The 15,202-nt window shown below is 37.3% G+C and overlaps 1 protein-coding gene across 2 annotated transcripts in view; it reads left to right on the plus strand.

Moving 5' to 3' along the window:
• The window catches only part of LOC129276542 (uncharacterized), a 49,919-nt gene that overhangs the window by 27,991 nt on the left and 6,726 nt on the right, over positions 1-15,202 (plus strand). For both annotated transcript variants that reach the window (XM_064109091.1, XM_064109092.1), the window contains exons 18-29: positions 1,295-1,438; positions 2,414-2,616; positions 3,108-3,198; positions 3,883-4,145; positions 4,885-5,137; positions 6,103-6,341; positions 6,976-7,066; positions 7,721-7,903; positions 10,210-10,324; positions 10,857-11,001; positions 13,295-13,492; positions 14,331-14,510. In XM_064109091.1, coding sequence (XP_063965161.1) covers positions 1,295-1,438; positions 2,414-2,616; positions 3,108-3,198; positions 3,883-4,145; positions 4,885-5,137; positions 6,103-6,341; positions 6,976-7,066; positions 7,721-7,903; positions 10,210-10,324; positions 10,857-11,001; positions 13,295-13,492; positions 14,331-14,510 — 2,105 coding nt within the window. The remainder of the gene's footprint in view (positions 1-1,294; positions 1,439-2,413; positions 2,617-3,107; positions 3,199-3,882; positions 4,146-4,884; positions 5,138-6,102; positions 6,342-6,975; positions 7,067-7,720; positions 7,904-10,209; positions 10,325-10,856; positions 11,002-13,294; positions 13,493-14,330; positions 14,511-15,202) is intronic.

A 15,202-nucleotide genomic window follows, 5' to 3' on the forward strand; every position in this document is an offset into this window, starting at 1 on the left:
GGACTTGCAACTGTTGTAACTTTGCCATTATGGCAACTACCATGGTAACCTTGATTATGATTGGCTGCTGAGTCCTGTTACCATGGTAGTTGCCATTATGGCAAAGTTACAACAGTTGCAAGTCCTTTATGAAACGGCCCCGGTAGTACTGATCCCCTCTAAAATAACTCTTGATTTTAACCCTAAATAGACTGGGCTATTTCGATGCCTAAAAAGACTGGGGGGGGGGGGTTCAGCCCCCCTTATGATCTCTGTCATCGATTGCGCAATCGCGACGAAACTTGGCACACGGGTTACCCATGGCATAATCTACAAAACTACAACATCAAATTCTTCGAAAAATCTCATTGCTAATTAATTATGCTAATTTATGCGTAAAATCAAAAGTTTGCTTTAATTAACTAAATAATGCCCCTGAAATGCCAATTTTTGGTACACAGACACTTTATATATTTTTATGTATTTTATTGTTTTTTAAATTTCTTATGTAGTTCTTTGTTTTTCGACTTTCTGTTTTTTATTGTTTTTTCATTGGAAATTGTCAGGGACTTTATTTTTACCATAAATGAGATGGAATTAATTGATTTCAATCAGTAAAAGGAAAAATAATGATGCATTTATGAATTTTGGCTAAAAAAACTATTTGCATTGGATTTGTACACAAATTCACGTTTTTGTGCAAGTTTGGGTCTGCATGCACTTACGAAATGTTGCGTTATTTTGGAACCCCGTACCTTGGGGTCGCAAATTTGGTCTCAAAAGTTGCGCGAGACTTGAATGTAAAAAGTCAGTGAGCGACGCGGTCAAAAATTTCGCACAGCTGATTTATCACGAAAAATGTCAAGGGATAGGGATTCTTAGGGATAAAGCTTAGTTCGAGTTCTGGTATTGAAATCTATTTTAACTAGGAAATGGTTGGAAGCAATTCTTAGGTTTTTATCATACATCAGAATGCTTATATGAACAATTACGCTTGATTTAAATAATTCAGGCTTGCTTGATATTACATTCATGTCATATGATTATATTCATATCAAGTGCTTTTCCTGGTGTAACTAACACAAAAATAAAAAATGTAAGACCACGCTTTAAACGGACAGGCATTTTTCATTGAATTTTCTGATCATCATTTGTTCATTACAATGTGATTATACATTTTCCTTTAAAAAAAAATGTTTGGCATATCATTTTTTTTTTTTTTCTGTATGAATTTAATTCAATTCTGTGAAGATTTGATTTTTTGTTGTTACACCAGTGCCATAGTTTATCTGTAGGTTTGCTCATTTCATTTTAGAACAAGAGGTTACTGGAGAAGTACTTCAGATCCTGGTCATATATCAAGGAGAGAGAGTCAGAGGAAGAGAGACAGACTTCCTTAGCTGAGCAGCATGCCTCACACGCACTGCTCAAATCAAGTTGGAGGACATGGAAAGAACATGTAAGTCCACACGTCTCAAGGTCTCTTCTCTGGGTATCAGAAAAGGAGAGCAGTTGCATTGTTGTCTGAAGACTTTTACTTTTTTGTTATATTAAAGTAAAAATGCTGATGATGAATTAGAAATTTGGATGATGACAATGATAATGATCTTGATAATGATGGATGATGATGATGAGGATAAGGATGATGATCAAAATGATGATAAAAATGATGATGATGATGATGGTGGTGGTGATGATGATGATGATATTGATGGTGATGATGATGATGATGTTGGTAATGATGATGATGTTGATGATCAAAATGATGATGATGATGGTGATGATGATATCAACCTGTCTAGTTTAAAATGACATCTTTGGCATGGCTTGTTGCATTCTGTTATTGCGTAATAGTGGAAAATTGTGATGGTAATGGCTATGATAAAGATGATGTTGGTAGTTATGATTCTAATGATGATGATCACAATGATGATGATGATGATGTTCAAAATGATGATGATGTTGATGATGATGTTCAAAATGATGATGATGTTGATGATCAAAATGATGGTGATGATGATGATGCTGGATGATGATGATGATGATGGTGATGATGATATCAACCTGTCTAGTTGAAAATGACATCTTTGGCATGGCTTGTTACATTCTGTTATTGCATAATAGTGGAAGATTGTGATGGTAATGGTGATGATAAAGACGATGTTGATAGTTATGATTCTAATGATGATGATCACAATGATGATGATAATGATGATGATGATGATGATGACGGTGATGATGATGTTGATGATCAAAATGATGATGATGATAATGGTAATGATGATGATGTTGATGATCAAAATGATGATGATGGTAATGATGATGATGATGATAATAATGATGAAGCACAATATTTGGAGCAACCAGACCAAAAATCCCAATATTCACTCCATGACACCTAACCGCTGCATTTCTTGTTCCTCTCAAATCACAGTTCCTACAGAGCTCATATCCTATTGGCCCAAGGCCAACCTGGAGTGCCCATTTCAGCCAATCGCAGCTCATGTCTCAAAACTGTACCGCCTTTCAAACCCAGATCCACGAAAAGAATGTGAAAGAATGTTTGATGTTCTGGAGATTAAGATGGAGGCAGCTACAAGAGGTTGATTGCTACAGGTCAAAGGTCATACTCAAGAGGTAAATACTTCCTGATTTGCACAGAATCGAGAGGAAATGCTGGTTTCTTAGAAAAACAAAAAGTTATTTTTGTTCTTTATATTCCCTGTTGATTCAGAAAAAACAAAGTTAAAGATTCCTTTCCAGGGTGCAACATTAGCACTTGCCCAGTTGGGGATTGCCTGGGGCAAATAAAAGTCAGTGTCTGGCAAGTGTTTTGAATGAAGCAAAGGCAAAAACTGCTTGTCCAAATTGGGGAAGTAAAAATCTCACAATGAAATTGATTTATAAAGTTTCCCATATTTTACCATAAGGAATACAGATGAAATAAACGCTGTGCAAACTTTATTTTATTTAAGTTCGGTATATCCTGGACTAGGCTGCATTTTCAGTTAGAGAGATCATACATGGATGATCAATACTTATAAGGCCAAACCACAATTGTGGTCTTTGGTCGTACTTTGTTAAAATTTGAAGAGGCTCAAATTTTTGTGTCTTTTTGTTACATATAGGTGCTTGATTGCTTGGCTGAGCTGGAGTAAAGAGAAGAATTGGAGAGAGAAAGCTGCCAAGAACTTCCTTGAAGCAAGACTAAAGAAAATGGTGAGAATTTCTATTCTATTCAATTAAAAATTATTTCATTTTCTACACCTTTAAAACATATATTTTGTGTATATTAGATAAAATTCTTTATTCGATAGAATTCATTGATTCAAGGAAAAAAGGGAACAAACAGAAAGCAAAGTTTGTACTTGTAGCATTGATTATGAAATAACAACAGTACTAAGCAATGATATATAAATGCAAAGCAGAATTGAAGGCCAAATATCATTTTATTTCAAACGTTAAAGTTCACCTACAGAACTCCCTTGTGACACATAACTTGACAACTGTTAGTCCAATGGCAACCAAACTTGACTGACAGGTTCATTATGGGTAACATGTTGCTATGCTGTAAGTTACCTGGAAGACTTTTTCGTGAAATCAGACTTGTTAAGGGCTGTTCGTGGAGAAACCTTCATGTTTATGCAGTCACGGGTGGGCGAGAGGTAATCGGGCTATATCCTTGTTCATGGTGACACGACACTTGCTCCTGCAGCATTTGCTCCGGCCTTAGAGGGCATAGGGTTAGAGTGAGGTTAGATTATTTATTTCAGAATAATGTAAAGATAAGAATTAGAGTTGATTTAGTTTTGGAGGTTAGACTTTATGTTTAGCTTAACATGCAGATTTTTCATCGGAGCAACTGTCGCTAGAGCAAATGTCATGGAACCTGTTTTATTGCAGGCTTTCAAGCACTGGATGTCACAGCTTGCCAAACAAGACCTGATCCATACGCACTACCAAGGAGCAGCCCAAAACCATCTGTGCCTCATCATCAGGGCGTGGCATAGGTGGGCAGAGACGTCGAAAGGACTCCGCCTCAAACATCAGGTGGTGGTGCAACGGCGGGATGCGGCAATCTTGAAATGGGCTTGGTTGTCATGGAAACAGGAGGCGGGGAAATGCAGACGAGGGCAAGCGTTCCATGATAGGAAGATGCTTCTGAGGTGAGAGAAGACCTTTCGTTTCTGCTTTTAGAGAAAATGATTAAGACTGGAAGATTCTGTGTGGAAATTCATTAATTTCATTTAATTTATCGATTCAACCATTTTCAAAAAGAGAAAAATTAAAACGATATCCAAAAGGTACAATAAACCTTGTGCATTTACGTCATCGTGCCCACACATTAGAGGCTGATTAGTAGAATTTACCTTTGCAATCGCTTGGATCATGTCATTCTCTACCAACGTGCAAACTTTCATTGTAATCACCTGATTCGCAGCAAGATATTAAAGGGGGCATAATGCCCCCCACCCCCCCCCCCATTACAAGGATCGAATTTGATGAGACTTAGTCAGACAAAAAATAGAGCTAAAAACAAGGTGAAGAAGATTGTACCAAATACAGAACCCTGAGAAACACCAATATTTGATGGAAATGGTGATGAAAGCTGTAGTAATATAAGGAGCAGTAGTAAATGTAGCTTTGTTGTAGTATAAAAGTAGTAGCTGCTGTAATAATATAGTAATGAACATTTGAGAAGTACTGTACAATCAAATTGTAACAGGTCAGTTCATTCAAAATTTGTAAATACCAGTACATACTGGTTACAATATAAAAATAATAATATTAAAATATTGTGGTGTAAATAGATATAAGTAGATGTATGTCCTGCAGAATTTTCCATTGATTGTGTTGATCTCTCATGTTTAGATCAAGGTTTATTCTGTTCTTTCTATCCCTCAGGATTTTCCATGGATGGCAGTCAGTAACCCTTCATGCAAAGCAACACAGAGTGATCATGCAGTTCATCCTGTCTCGTAAAAATCACAGGGTCCTGTCCTCTTGCTTCAGACACTGGCAGATGGAGTACAATGCCAGCAAGTTTGCTCAAGTGCAGGAGTGCAGACAGGCGAGGAGAATGCTGGCAGAGGTACTTGCTACGTGGAAGACGTTTACAGTTGAAAGGCGGCGTGAAAGACAAGAACTTCTGCATGAGGTAATTGTGATATGTATGAGGGCAGCAAACAGAGGAGGCATGGGAGATCATGTTAGGCAATTAATAATAATTAGTAATAATCTGTATACTTATAAGAATACATTGTACGTATCTAAGCGCTTACAGATTTATTATTATTATGGTCATCTGATTCAATCACTCATTCCTGCACACGATGTATGCACATCATCCACTCCTTGGGTAGTATTCCAGCCAGTCACCACTGAAACGCACGCAATAATAGAAAGACCACAATGACTTTAACATCCTACCGGGTACCCATTACGCACCTGGATTGAGAGGGGCAATGTGTGGATGGATGCCTTGCCAAGGGACTCGAGGCCACAGTGGGATTCAAGTACAGAACCCTCTGATTTCAAGGGGAGAGTCGGAACCACTACACCACAGCTCCTCCATATTTTTGTCCATCTAACCCCTTCCTAAAACCTTCCTGAAATGATCTGTCCGAAAATAAGTAATGAAGTGAAGTAAGAATGGAGTAAAGGCCACCTTACGACCCGACTGGTCTGCGACTGGCTTGCGACTATGTAAGGGGAGATGAATCGCAAGGTAGTCATAAGCCTCAACACCACACACTTTGCGATCCGACTACCATGCTGTCTGCGACTCACGCATCCGCTTTTAGCTTTTTGCCATAGCAACTGAGAAAATGTGCTTACTACTGCGTATGTTTGTTGTTTATCATATACGCGTCTTGCAACTCTGCTGTCTGATTGGCTGGAAGTGAGATTGAGCTTGCCATCCAGTCATTCCTCGCGACTTGTCTCTGGCCGGTCTGCGACTCTCAAGCTAACAAGAACTGTGACGTCACATCTCCCCTCACTCAGTCTCAAGCCAGTCAGGTCGTATTTTTCAAATTAAATAGGATATTTTTCAGGGGTTTTCTTTGAAGCAGCTTTAGCTGTGAATTCTGTTTATTTCACACATCACTTCATTTCTCACAGGCTTTCTGGCTTTGGCGAAATCAACTCCTCGAAGCAAAAAGGAGAAAGCAGGTAGCCCTGTCTGCTGCCACCCATTGGCGACTTTTGGTGAGGAGGTCAAGAGAGTTGATGGAGACTATGAACCTGTTCCGAAGCTCAGTGGAGGAGAGAAGACTGAAACGAACCTTCATATGGTGGCAGAGGTCACGGGTCAGCTGTCAGCTTGCGGATAGTTACCATAGCAACAGACTCCTCAAAAGGCAAGGATGAATTGTTTGTTTCTGTGTACATGGGCCATGTTTGGAATGCTATATTAGAAATATGAGTAATGTAAAGATGTATGTCATTCCCGGGGGCCGTTTCATACAGCTGTTCTTTAGTTAAGTGCGACTTTAAGAATGACTGGTGATCCTTTCTTAAGCGCTTAACCATCACCAATGAATATATCATTTACCACAAGAGAGGATCACTGGTCGTTCTTAAAGTCGCTCTTAACTTACGAACAGCTTTATGAAACACCCACCTGCTCCTCCGAGTAAATGAAGGTTTTAGTGTGTGAATAAGATCACACGTTTGATCTACAAAAAAAAAAAGAAGTCAGAAATATTCGTAGAACTAGCAAGCATTATAAACTGTCATTAACTGCTTGCTGGGTAATTGAACGATCAGGTCATCACTTGTCAATGGCTCAGTCAAGATGAATTCTGAATAGTAATTACAAAATAATCTTGTAAACTTACATAAGCAAAAGCATTTACCTGAACACCACTTGTTCTCTTGAAATTCTCATGCCATTTTGATTGGTCTGACATCTTTCTTCCTCTTTCTCTGAACAGTCATGCAATTATCATAAATATTGTTCCCCCTTTTATCTTTCTTCCTTTTTCCTTTTAGAGCCATGCAAGGATTGAAAGAGCTACTTCAGAGATCTCAAGAACATTGCAACTTGGAAAAACAATTGACATCTCAGAAGAGAAAGACATTGGTAATTTTTTTTTTTAATATATGATTGAAATAAATCCCTTATGAAATGATAATAATAGTATGCAAAATTTCTATAATGCTTGATACAAATGTTTTTATGCGCTGCATACTATTACCCCGGCTTTAGCACGGCTACCCTGATCGGACGCTCGAGAATTCAAGGAATTCCTTCCTATTGGGTACCCTTTTCTACACCTGGGTGGAGAGTGGCAAATTGTAGATAAACGCCTTGCCGAAGGTCACGAGTGCTGCAGTGGGATTCGATTCCCGGACCTTGTGGTTCAAAGTCTGGAGACTTATCCACTGAGCCACAACACCTCTGCAATCCTCCAATTGCCACGATCGATCTGATTTTACCCTACTACATATTTGGAATTTAAGTCATGGCATTTGCAATTTCCAGTTATTTTATAATGTATGCAATCAACTACATAGGGTGATTCCATCAGGGATGTGAGATTTTATGCTTTAAGCTGATTTCAGCTATTTTTGCTTTTGATTTTCAGCTTAATTTCAGCTTATTTTAGCTTTCCTCTGTTCAAAAGTATGCGAGCTCTTTCCATTTAAGCTATTTTCAAGACTCTTCAGGTTTTTTTTCAGCTCTTTTCAACTGTGATAATTCACATCCCTGATCCTTGTTCTTTTCTCATTTCAGTTGCAAGTGTACTTCAGAAGGTGGAAAGATAAGCAGTGTCACATGATCAACCTTCACATCACGGCAATACAGGTCAAAGGTCGGCTGGAAGGAAGGTCACTCTCTTATGCATTCCTCACATGGCGCCTTCTCTATCGTGAGAGACGGACAGAGCATAGCTACAGTAATAAGCTTTTATTACAGGTAAGAACAGTATATAGAGATTTATACAGGAGTTAAAATCCCGAGGGGACCACTTACATTGACGAGTGGATACCATGCGCGACCAAAAAAACATGTAAAAATGTCTTTTGCAAGATAGGGCACGATACGTACGTAACGTGATAAGGGTGTCAAAAACACAAAAATAATGAAAAAAGGGTAGGGGAAGGCGGGGTAAGTTGAGCATAGGGGCAAGTTGAGCCACCGCCCCCAAGCCAATAATGAATTAGTTAGACATTATGGTGGTGTCATGTATTGATGACCCATTACATAACCCTTAACCCCACCACATTGTTTTCAACTTTGAAACAAAAAGTACTTTTTTAGAGGGAAAAATACAAATTTCAGCCAAAAAAGTAAAAAAGGGTGTGAAATAGATAAGTGTTTTTTACACACACACTTCTTTACATATAATAAAGCATATGAACAACATTGTCAGTCCAGGTATGGATCTTCATTCTTGTCACAGTTTTTTACATGATGGATACATAAGAAATGTGTGGATGCGAAATTATCGCATTAAGTTCGGACTGGGGTAAGTTGAGCCAGCAAACATGGGGCAAGTTGAGCCATGGTAATTCTTATGGTAATGTAAATGAAAACACAATCAAACCTTAAAAAGCCATCGATATGCAGGCAGAAAAGAGCAAATTCACATGACAGTTCTTTTACTTTTAGAGAATGTTAGTATTTTTAGAGAATTAGCAAGTGAAAAGACTTTAAATAAAAAATTGACATGCTGGTTCTTCCCGCATACATTTTGTACATAGTTTTTGTGGCTCAACTTACCCTCGAAGGTGGCACAACTTACCCCACAGATGGGGCAAGTTGTGCCACTTGACATCGTTTTTTTCAAAGGTCACAACGACTTTCAGTGTGGGGGTAGAAAGTTGAATATAGGTGAAAAAGATTTCCCAATAATCATATTTAAAGGCAAGGTACTTATTTCTACAATATTATTAGTCATATCAATTCTATCACGCAAAATGCAAAAAGTGTCACAACTTACCCCGCCTTCCCCTATCTATTTCGCTATGAAAGGTACGTGTTTAGGGTCAAATTTTCAGGGATGATAAATCAAAATTAAAATGTTTTATAAAGGATGTTCTTTTTGCCCCAACACTACATGTTTAGAGTCCGATTTGCGCGAGGTGTGGAAGGTGGAGACGTAGGCCTACTAAACCAAATGGTGTGTAAAGGTAAAACCGACGACCGACGGACCCGTGACATAACAATAAAATATCGCTGTACTTGTTTAGGGGTTCATTTCAGGGAATACTTGCCAAGAGTATCGTTTTGTTTCCAATACTTGATAAGGGTAGGGTTTCAGACGCCAATACTTGTTAAGGGGTGCATTTTCAGAATATGCAAAATACGTGTTTAGGGTGCTTTTCGAGACCCCATGGTCGCGCATGGTATCCACTTGTCAATTGAAGTGGCCCCCCCCCCCGGGTTAAAATCAAACATTGAAATAATAGCTACAATCATAAGATTTTATAACAGGTATAAACTGTATGTAGTGATACATTTTTGTAGGATTTTGAATGAAACATTGAAATAATATCTATGGTCATACGCTTTTATTACAGGTATAAAAAGTATGTAGAGATTTATACAGGAGTTAAAATCAAACATTAGAAATTTAAAAAAACCTATACAAATGAATATCAATTAAGCCTTAATATGCATATAAAGCCAAATTGGTGTAGATATTCTTCATGTAAACCCTATATAATTGCATTGATCAAGATGCTACCAGGTATTTTTTTATGATTGGTTAAAAGAGACCCTCGATCTAGCACAGATTCTGGGGCCGATTTCATAACACTTAAAGCTAAATGAAAGTAGTTTACAGTAAAACACTGATTTTGTGAGAAAGTCTGTAAAACCAAGGTTAGGTATTACTGTATCATTGTGAATCTAGATCTGGTACAGTTACATTAACTGAACTTTGTGAAATCATAAAATCTAAGCTGAAAAACGATCACACTGAAGATCGCCAACACAGATAGGCACGCGTGGGACAGTGTATATTATTATTGCTAGAATAAAGACCCAACGGAAGTGCCCGAATCCGTGCTTATTTTGCTTATTTCTCAGCAATTACACAATTTCTTCCAGAATCCTTTGGCACATATTTTTTATTCATACAAACAGACACTTGGGTGGTCATTCTATTGGATTCTGTAAGAAGACATTTTGAGATCGTTACCATAACTGGCATTTATCTTTAATATTACAAATCTGCGTTAACAGTCTCTCTTTTACTCTCTCTCCTCTCCTTACAGACCTGGCAAACATGGAGGAGAGTACTCGCCAATCAGAAAGCCGCGATCATGAGAAGAGACAGAGAGAAGTCCCTTCTGATGCAGGCCTTCCATGCCTTACGCACCTGGGCCAGAGGTTAGCATGTCAGGTCACCGCATGTCTATCAATTAGTCTGCGACCCAAATTTGGAATATATAGCATTGTAAAATTTGTGCCGAATCTGTAGAAATGGTACATCTTTCAATTTGGCAGCTCTGGTAATAATATATCTGTAAAGCATTTAGAGATGCTAATCCGATGTATGAAGTGCTCTATAATGACACATCATAGTCGTCATCATTATTATTATTTTTATTGTTGTTATTGTGATTATTATTATTTGTTGTTTTTGTTGTTATTGTTATTTTTATTATCATCATTATTATTATTATTGTCATTATTATTATTATTATCATTATTATTATTATTATCATTATTATTGTTATTGTTATTGTTTTATCATTATTGTTATTATTATTATCATTATTGTTATTGTTATTATTTTTATCATTATTGTTATTAATATTATTATTATTATTGTTGTTGTTGTTGTTATTATTATTATCATTATTATTGTTATTATTTTTATCATTATTGTTATTATTATTATTATTGTTATTACTATTAGATCGGTCTGGGAGGAGAATCATTCTGCATTGTGTTCAGACTAGGAAGAATCATTTCAACCTCAAGATGACCTTTGCTATGTGGCTTGATGAGAGCAGGTTGAGGCGGTCAGCTCGGGGTCATCACAACATGCATATCCAGAGAAAGTATGTACATCTCTTAATAATCCAGGGTTTTGTACTTTGTAAATCAGCTTACTGCATTTTTATCAACGTATTCAAATGTTTTGTACTCAATCTCATCTATGTAAGGTTTCTTAATTATTATCAGCCTATTCCAGTGTTTTGTAATTACCTAAATCAGCTTTTTTTTAATTTACATATTCAAATGTTTTGTACTTGCCCAAATGAGCTTACTTCATTTTTATTAACATATTCAAATATTTTGTACTCGTCTAAATAAGGTTACTTTGTGTTTGGTAGCCTATTCAGCTGTTTTGTACTTATCGAAATCAACTTCATTTTTGTCTCACCTGCATAGCAGAGTGAGACTATAGGCGCCGCTTTTCCGACGGCGACGGCGGCGGCGGCGTCAACACCAAATCTTAACCTGAGGTTAAGTTTTTGAAATGACAGCATAACTTAGAAAGTATATGGACCTAGTTCATGAAACTTGGCCATAAGGTTAATCAAGTATTACTGAACATCCTGCCTGAGTTTCATGTCACATGACCAAGGTCAAAGGTCATTTAGGGTCAATGAACTTAGACCATGTTGGGGAATCAACATCAAAATCTTAACCTAAGGTTAAGTTTTTGAAATGTCATCATAACTTAGAAAATATATGGACCTAGTTCATGAAACTTATACATAAGGTTAATCACGTATCATTGAACATCCTGCGTGAGTTTCACGTCACATGACCAAGGTCAAAGGTCATTTAGGGTCAATGAACTTTGGCCGAATTGGGGGTATCTGTTGAATTACCATCATAACTTTGAAAGTTTATGGATCTGATTCATGAAACTTGGATATAATAGTAATCAAGTATTACTGAACATCCTGTGCAAGTTTCAGGTCACATGATCAAGGTCAAAGGTCATTTAGGGTCAATGAACTTTGGCCAAATTGGGGTATTTGTTGAATTACAGCCATAAATTTGAAAGTGTGTTGGTCTAGTTCATAAACCTTGGACATAATAGTAATCAAGTATCACTGAACATCCTGTGCGAGTTTCAGGTCACATGATCAAGGTCAAAGGTCATGTAAGGTCAAAGAACTTTGGCCACGTTGGGGGTATTTGTTGAATTGCCATCATATCTCTATAAGTGTATTGGTCTAGTTCATAAAACGTGGAAATAAGAGTAACCAAGTATCACTGAACATCTTGTGCGAGTTATAGTAGTTTTCAAAATCAGCACTGCTGCTATATTGAATCGCGTGATGCAGGTGAGACGGCCAGAGGCATTCCACTTGTTATTAACATATTCTAATGATTTGTACTCTTCTAAGTCACCTTACTTTATACTTATTAGCCTATTCCAGTGTTTTAGTTGTGAATGACATCATAGCAACCGTATGATTTGAAACCAATTTGGCATTTGCTCTAAAATAAAAGCTGGCAATCATTCGCATTTGCCATATATTTTTTCTTACAGTGAAGTTGAACTTCAGATGAAAGATACTTCTCGTTCACAATTTCAGAAAATAAGCAAAATGCGATTTGTTCGGAGATTGAATCTTGGACCAGTCGTAAGGTGACAGTGCGGTGGCCTTTAGAGAAATGAAAAACTATGAGAGAACACTTTTCTTGTTAAAGGAGAATGAAACTCTTGGAGCAAGTTAGCTTTTGTGAAAGCAGAATAATCAAAGAATAAGATCAACAAAAGTTTGAGTAAAATAGGACTAGCAATAGAAGAGTTATGAGCATTTGAATGTCGAGATCACTAATGCTATGGAGATCCTCCCATTGGCAATGCGACCAAGATCTATTATGTCACAGATGAACAACTCTCCCCTTTTGGACACCGAAAATATACCCCAAAACATCTCTTTTTGCTCATTCTAATCATATGACAAACAATTCATCAATGATATAATGTTGTGAAACCTCTGTACTTGTCCTCTCATGAAGAGAACACCTCACCTTGGGATAGACTCTATAAAAGTGAGAATATAAGTGAAATAAGTACTAAAGTAATGAGGGAGTTGTACGTGTGTGACATCACAGATCTTGGTCGCATTGCCAATGGGAGGATCTACAAGGCATTAGTGATCTCAATATTCAAATGCTTATAACTTTCTTATTATTCATTCAATCTTCCTCAAACTTTCAACAATATGTTTATTTGATTTTTCTCTTTGATATGGATTCAGCTGGTTTCAAGGGTTTCATTCTCCTTTAAGCACTCCAACTATGTATATGATGTAACATATTTGAGGAAAGGTTGAGGTTAGAAAAATCTGATAGTTTGCCACTGCCTTTTGTTGCTTTCTGCAGGGTTCTCATCGCCTGGCGTGGTCTCATTCAGAAACAGAAGGACTTAACTGCTCTCCACCAGACGGTCACATCTCAAGTGAAAGAGAGGCGAGTGCGTGAAGCCTTCAGAGTTTGGAAAGACAGTTACTGTGCCAGCCGTCAAGCTGAAGCCAAACTGGCTGCTTTCTTCAAGAGGAAAGAAGCTTCAATTCTTGAGAAGTAAGCAACTAATTAATTAATTACTAATTAATTAAGTAAGCAACTAATTAACATTTATGAGAGTCATGGAACACACTGTCACTTCCGAAGCAAATTGGATGGAGCTACGTGTATTTTCCCAAAACAAAGTCGCCTTGGTAATATGCAATGACGGTTTACAAAAAAATCTTATACTTGTCTACTAAACATGATGTACATGAGTGTGTTGACATGATATAGTAGGATATCTATTGATTTGAATGGTGTGAAATTAGCATCGTGTTATGCCAAGTTTTGAATGAGTGCCTCTTAAAGAAACTATGGTACTGGTAACAACAGAAAATAAAATATTCACAGAATTGAACAAAACTTAACACAAAATTATTTTTTTTTTTAATAAATAAATGATATCTGTCAAACAACTTTTTTTTAAATGTATAAAGTAGTAAGCGAGCGAAGATCACAAACATGACTGAAAAATACTGTGGTCCATCATGTTGTTTCCTGTGTTAACCACACAAGGAAAAGTACATGGTAATGACATGAATATAATTTCAAGCAAGCCTGATTATTTTAATTAAACTTTTTGTTCTAAATATAAAGCAATTTGGTGTATGATAAACACTTTAGGATTGCTTCCAACCATTTCCTATCAAACTTAAATTGCTATACCAGAACTCGAACTTGGCTTTCATCACAGAATGTCAAAGAATTCACTATTGACTTAAAAAAAATATGAGTAGCCAGAACAGAAATGGCTTTTGTTATTTGTGTATTTTTTTGTAGGTGCTTTCAGTACTGCTGGGATCATGTACTTGAAGTCCAATCTTGAAATTTGTGTGAATTTTTTTTATTGTAGGTGCTTTCGAGACTGGCGACATAATGTACTTGAGGTCCAGGCACAGAATCTAAGAGAGAGGAGGCTAATGACATGGGTTGTAGACAGATGGAGAAGAAGCGTGGAAGGAAAGAAGTTGATAAGACAGTATGAGAGTGAGCTAGAAGAGCTTGCAGTGCTACACTGGGATCATCGTGTGAGGTGAGCGGATGGGATGGGTTAGTGATAATGGTGATGATGATGGTGGTTTGGATTGAGCATGGGGTAATGATGGCCCTGTATGGTGGTGTGATGATGATGATGATGTTGTTGACAATGATAGTGGTTCTAGTGGTTGTTATGATGATGATGATGATGGTGGTGGTAGTGGTGGTAGTGATGGTAGTAGTGGTGATGGTAGTGGTTGTGATGATGATGATGGGGGTGGTTGTGATGATGATGATGAACGATGATGATGATGATGACAATGAAGATGGAGGTGGTTTTGGTTGTGATGATGATGATGATCATCATATCATCATCATGATATTGATGACGATGATGATAGATGTCAGTGGTGGCAGTGATTATGGTGATGGTTATAATAAGATAGATGGTCATAAAGTAGGTGATGGTGATGGTAATGATAGTGGTGATAGCATTTGTGGCAGTGATGATGACGACGATAACGTGATGATGATGACCGTGCTAGTGGTGTTCAATGTTGGTAATGATTACAATGATGAGGATGATGATGGTGGTGGAAAAGGGGATGATGATTTTTGTGATCATGGTTGTGATGTTGAGAATTGTCATCTCAGTGGCTATGCTAATGGCAATGATGAAGCTAAAGATAAGAACCAACTATTCACGGTAAAAATTCAAAAGCTATTTCCGACATTACTTCCAATCTC

The sequence above is a fragment of the Lytechinus pictus genome, chromosome 14, assembly GCF_037042905.1.
Source record: "Lytechinus pictus isolate F3 Inbred chromosome 14, Lp3.0, whole genome shotgun sequence".
In the NCBI taxonomy this organism is placed as follows: Eukaryota; Metazoa; Echinodermata; class Echinoidea; order Temnopleuroida; family Toxopneustidae; genus Lytechinus; species Lytechinus pictus.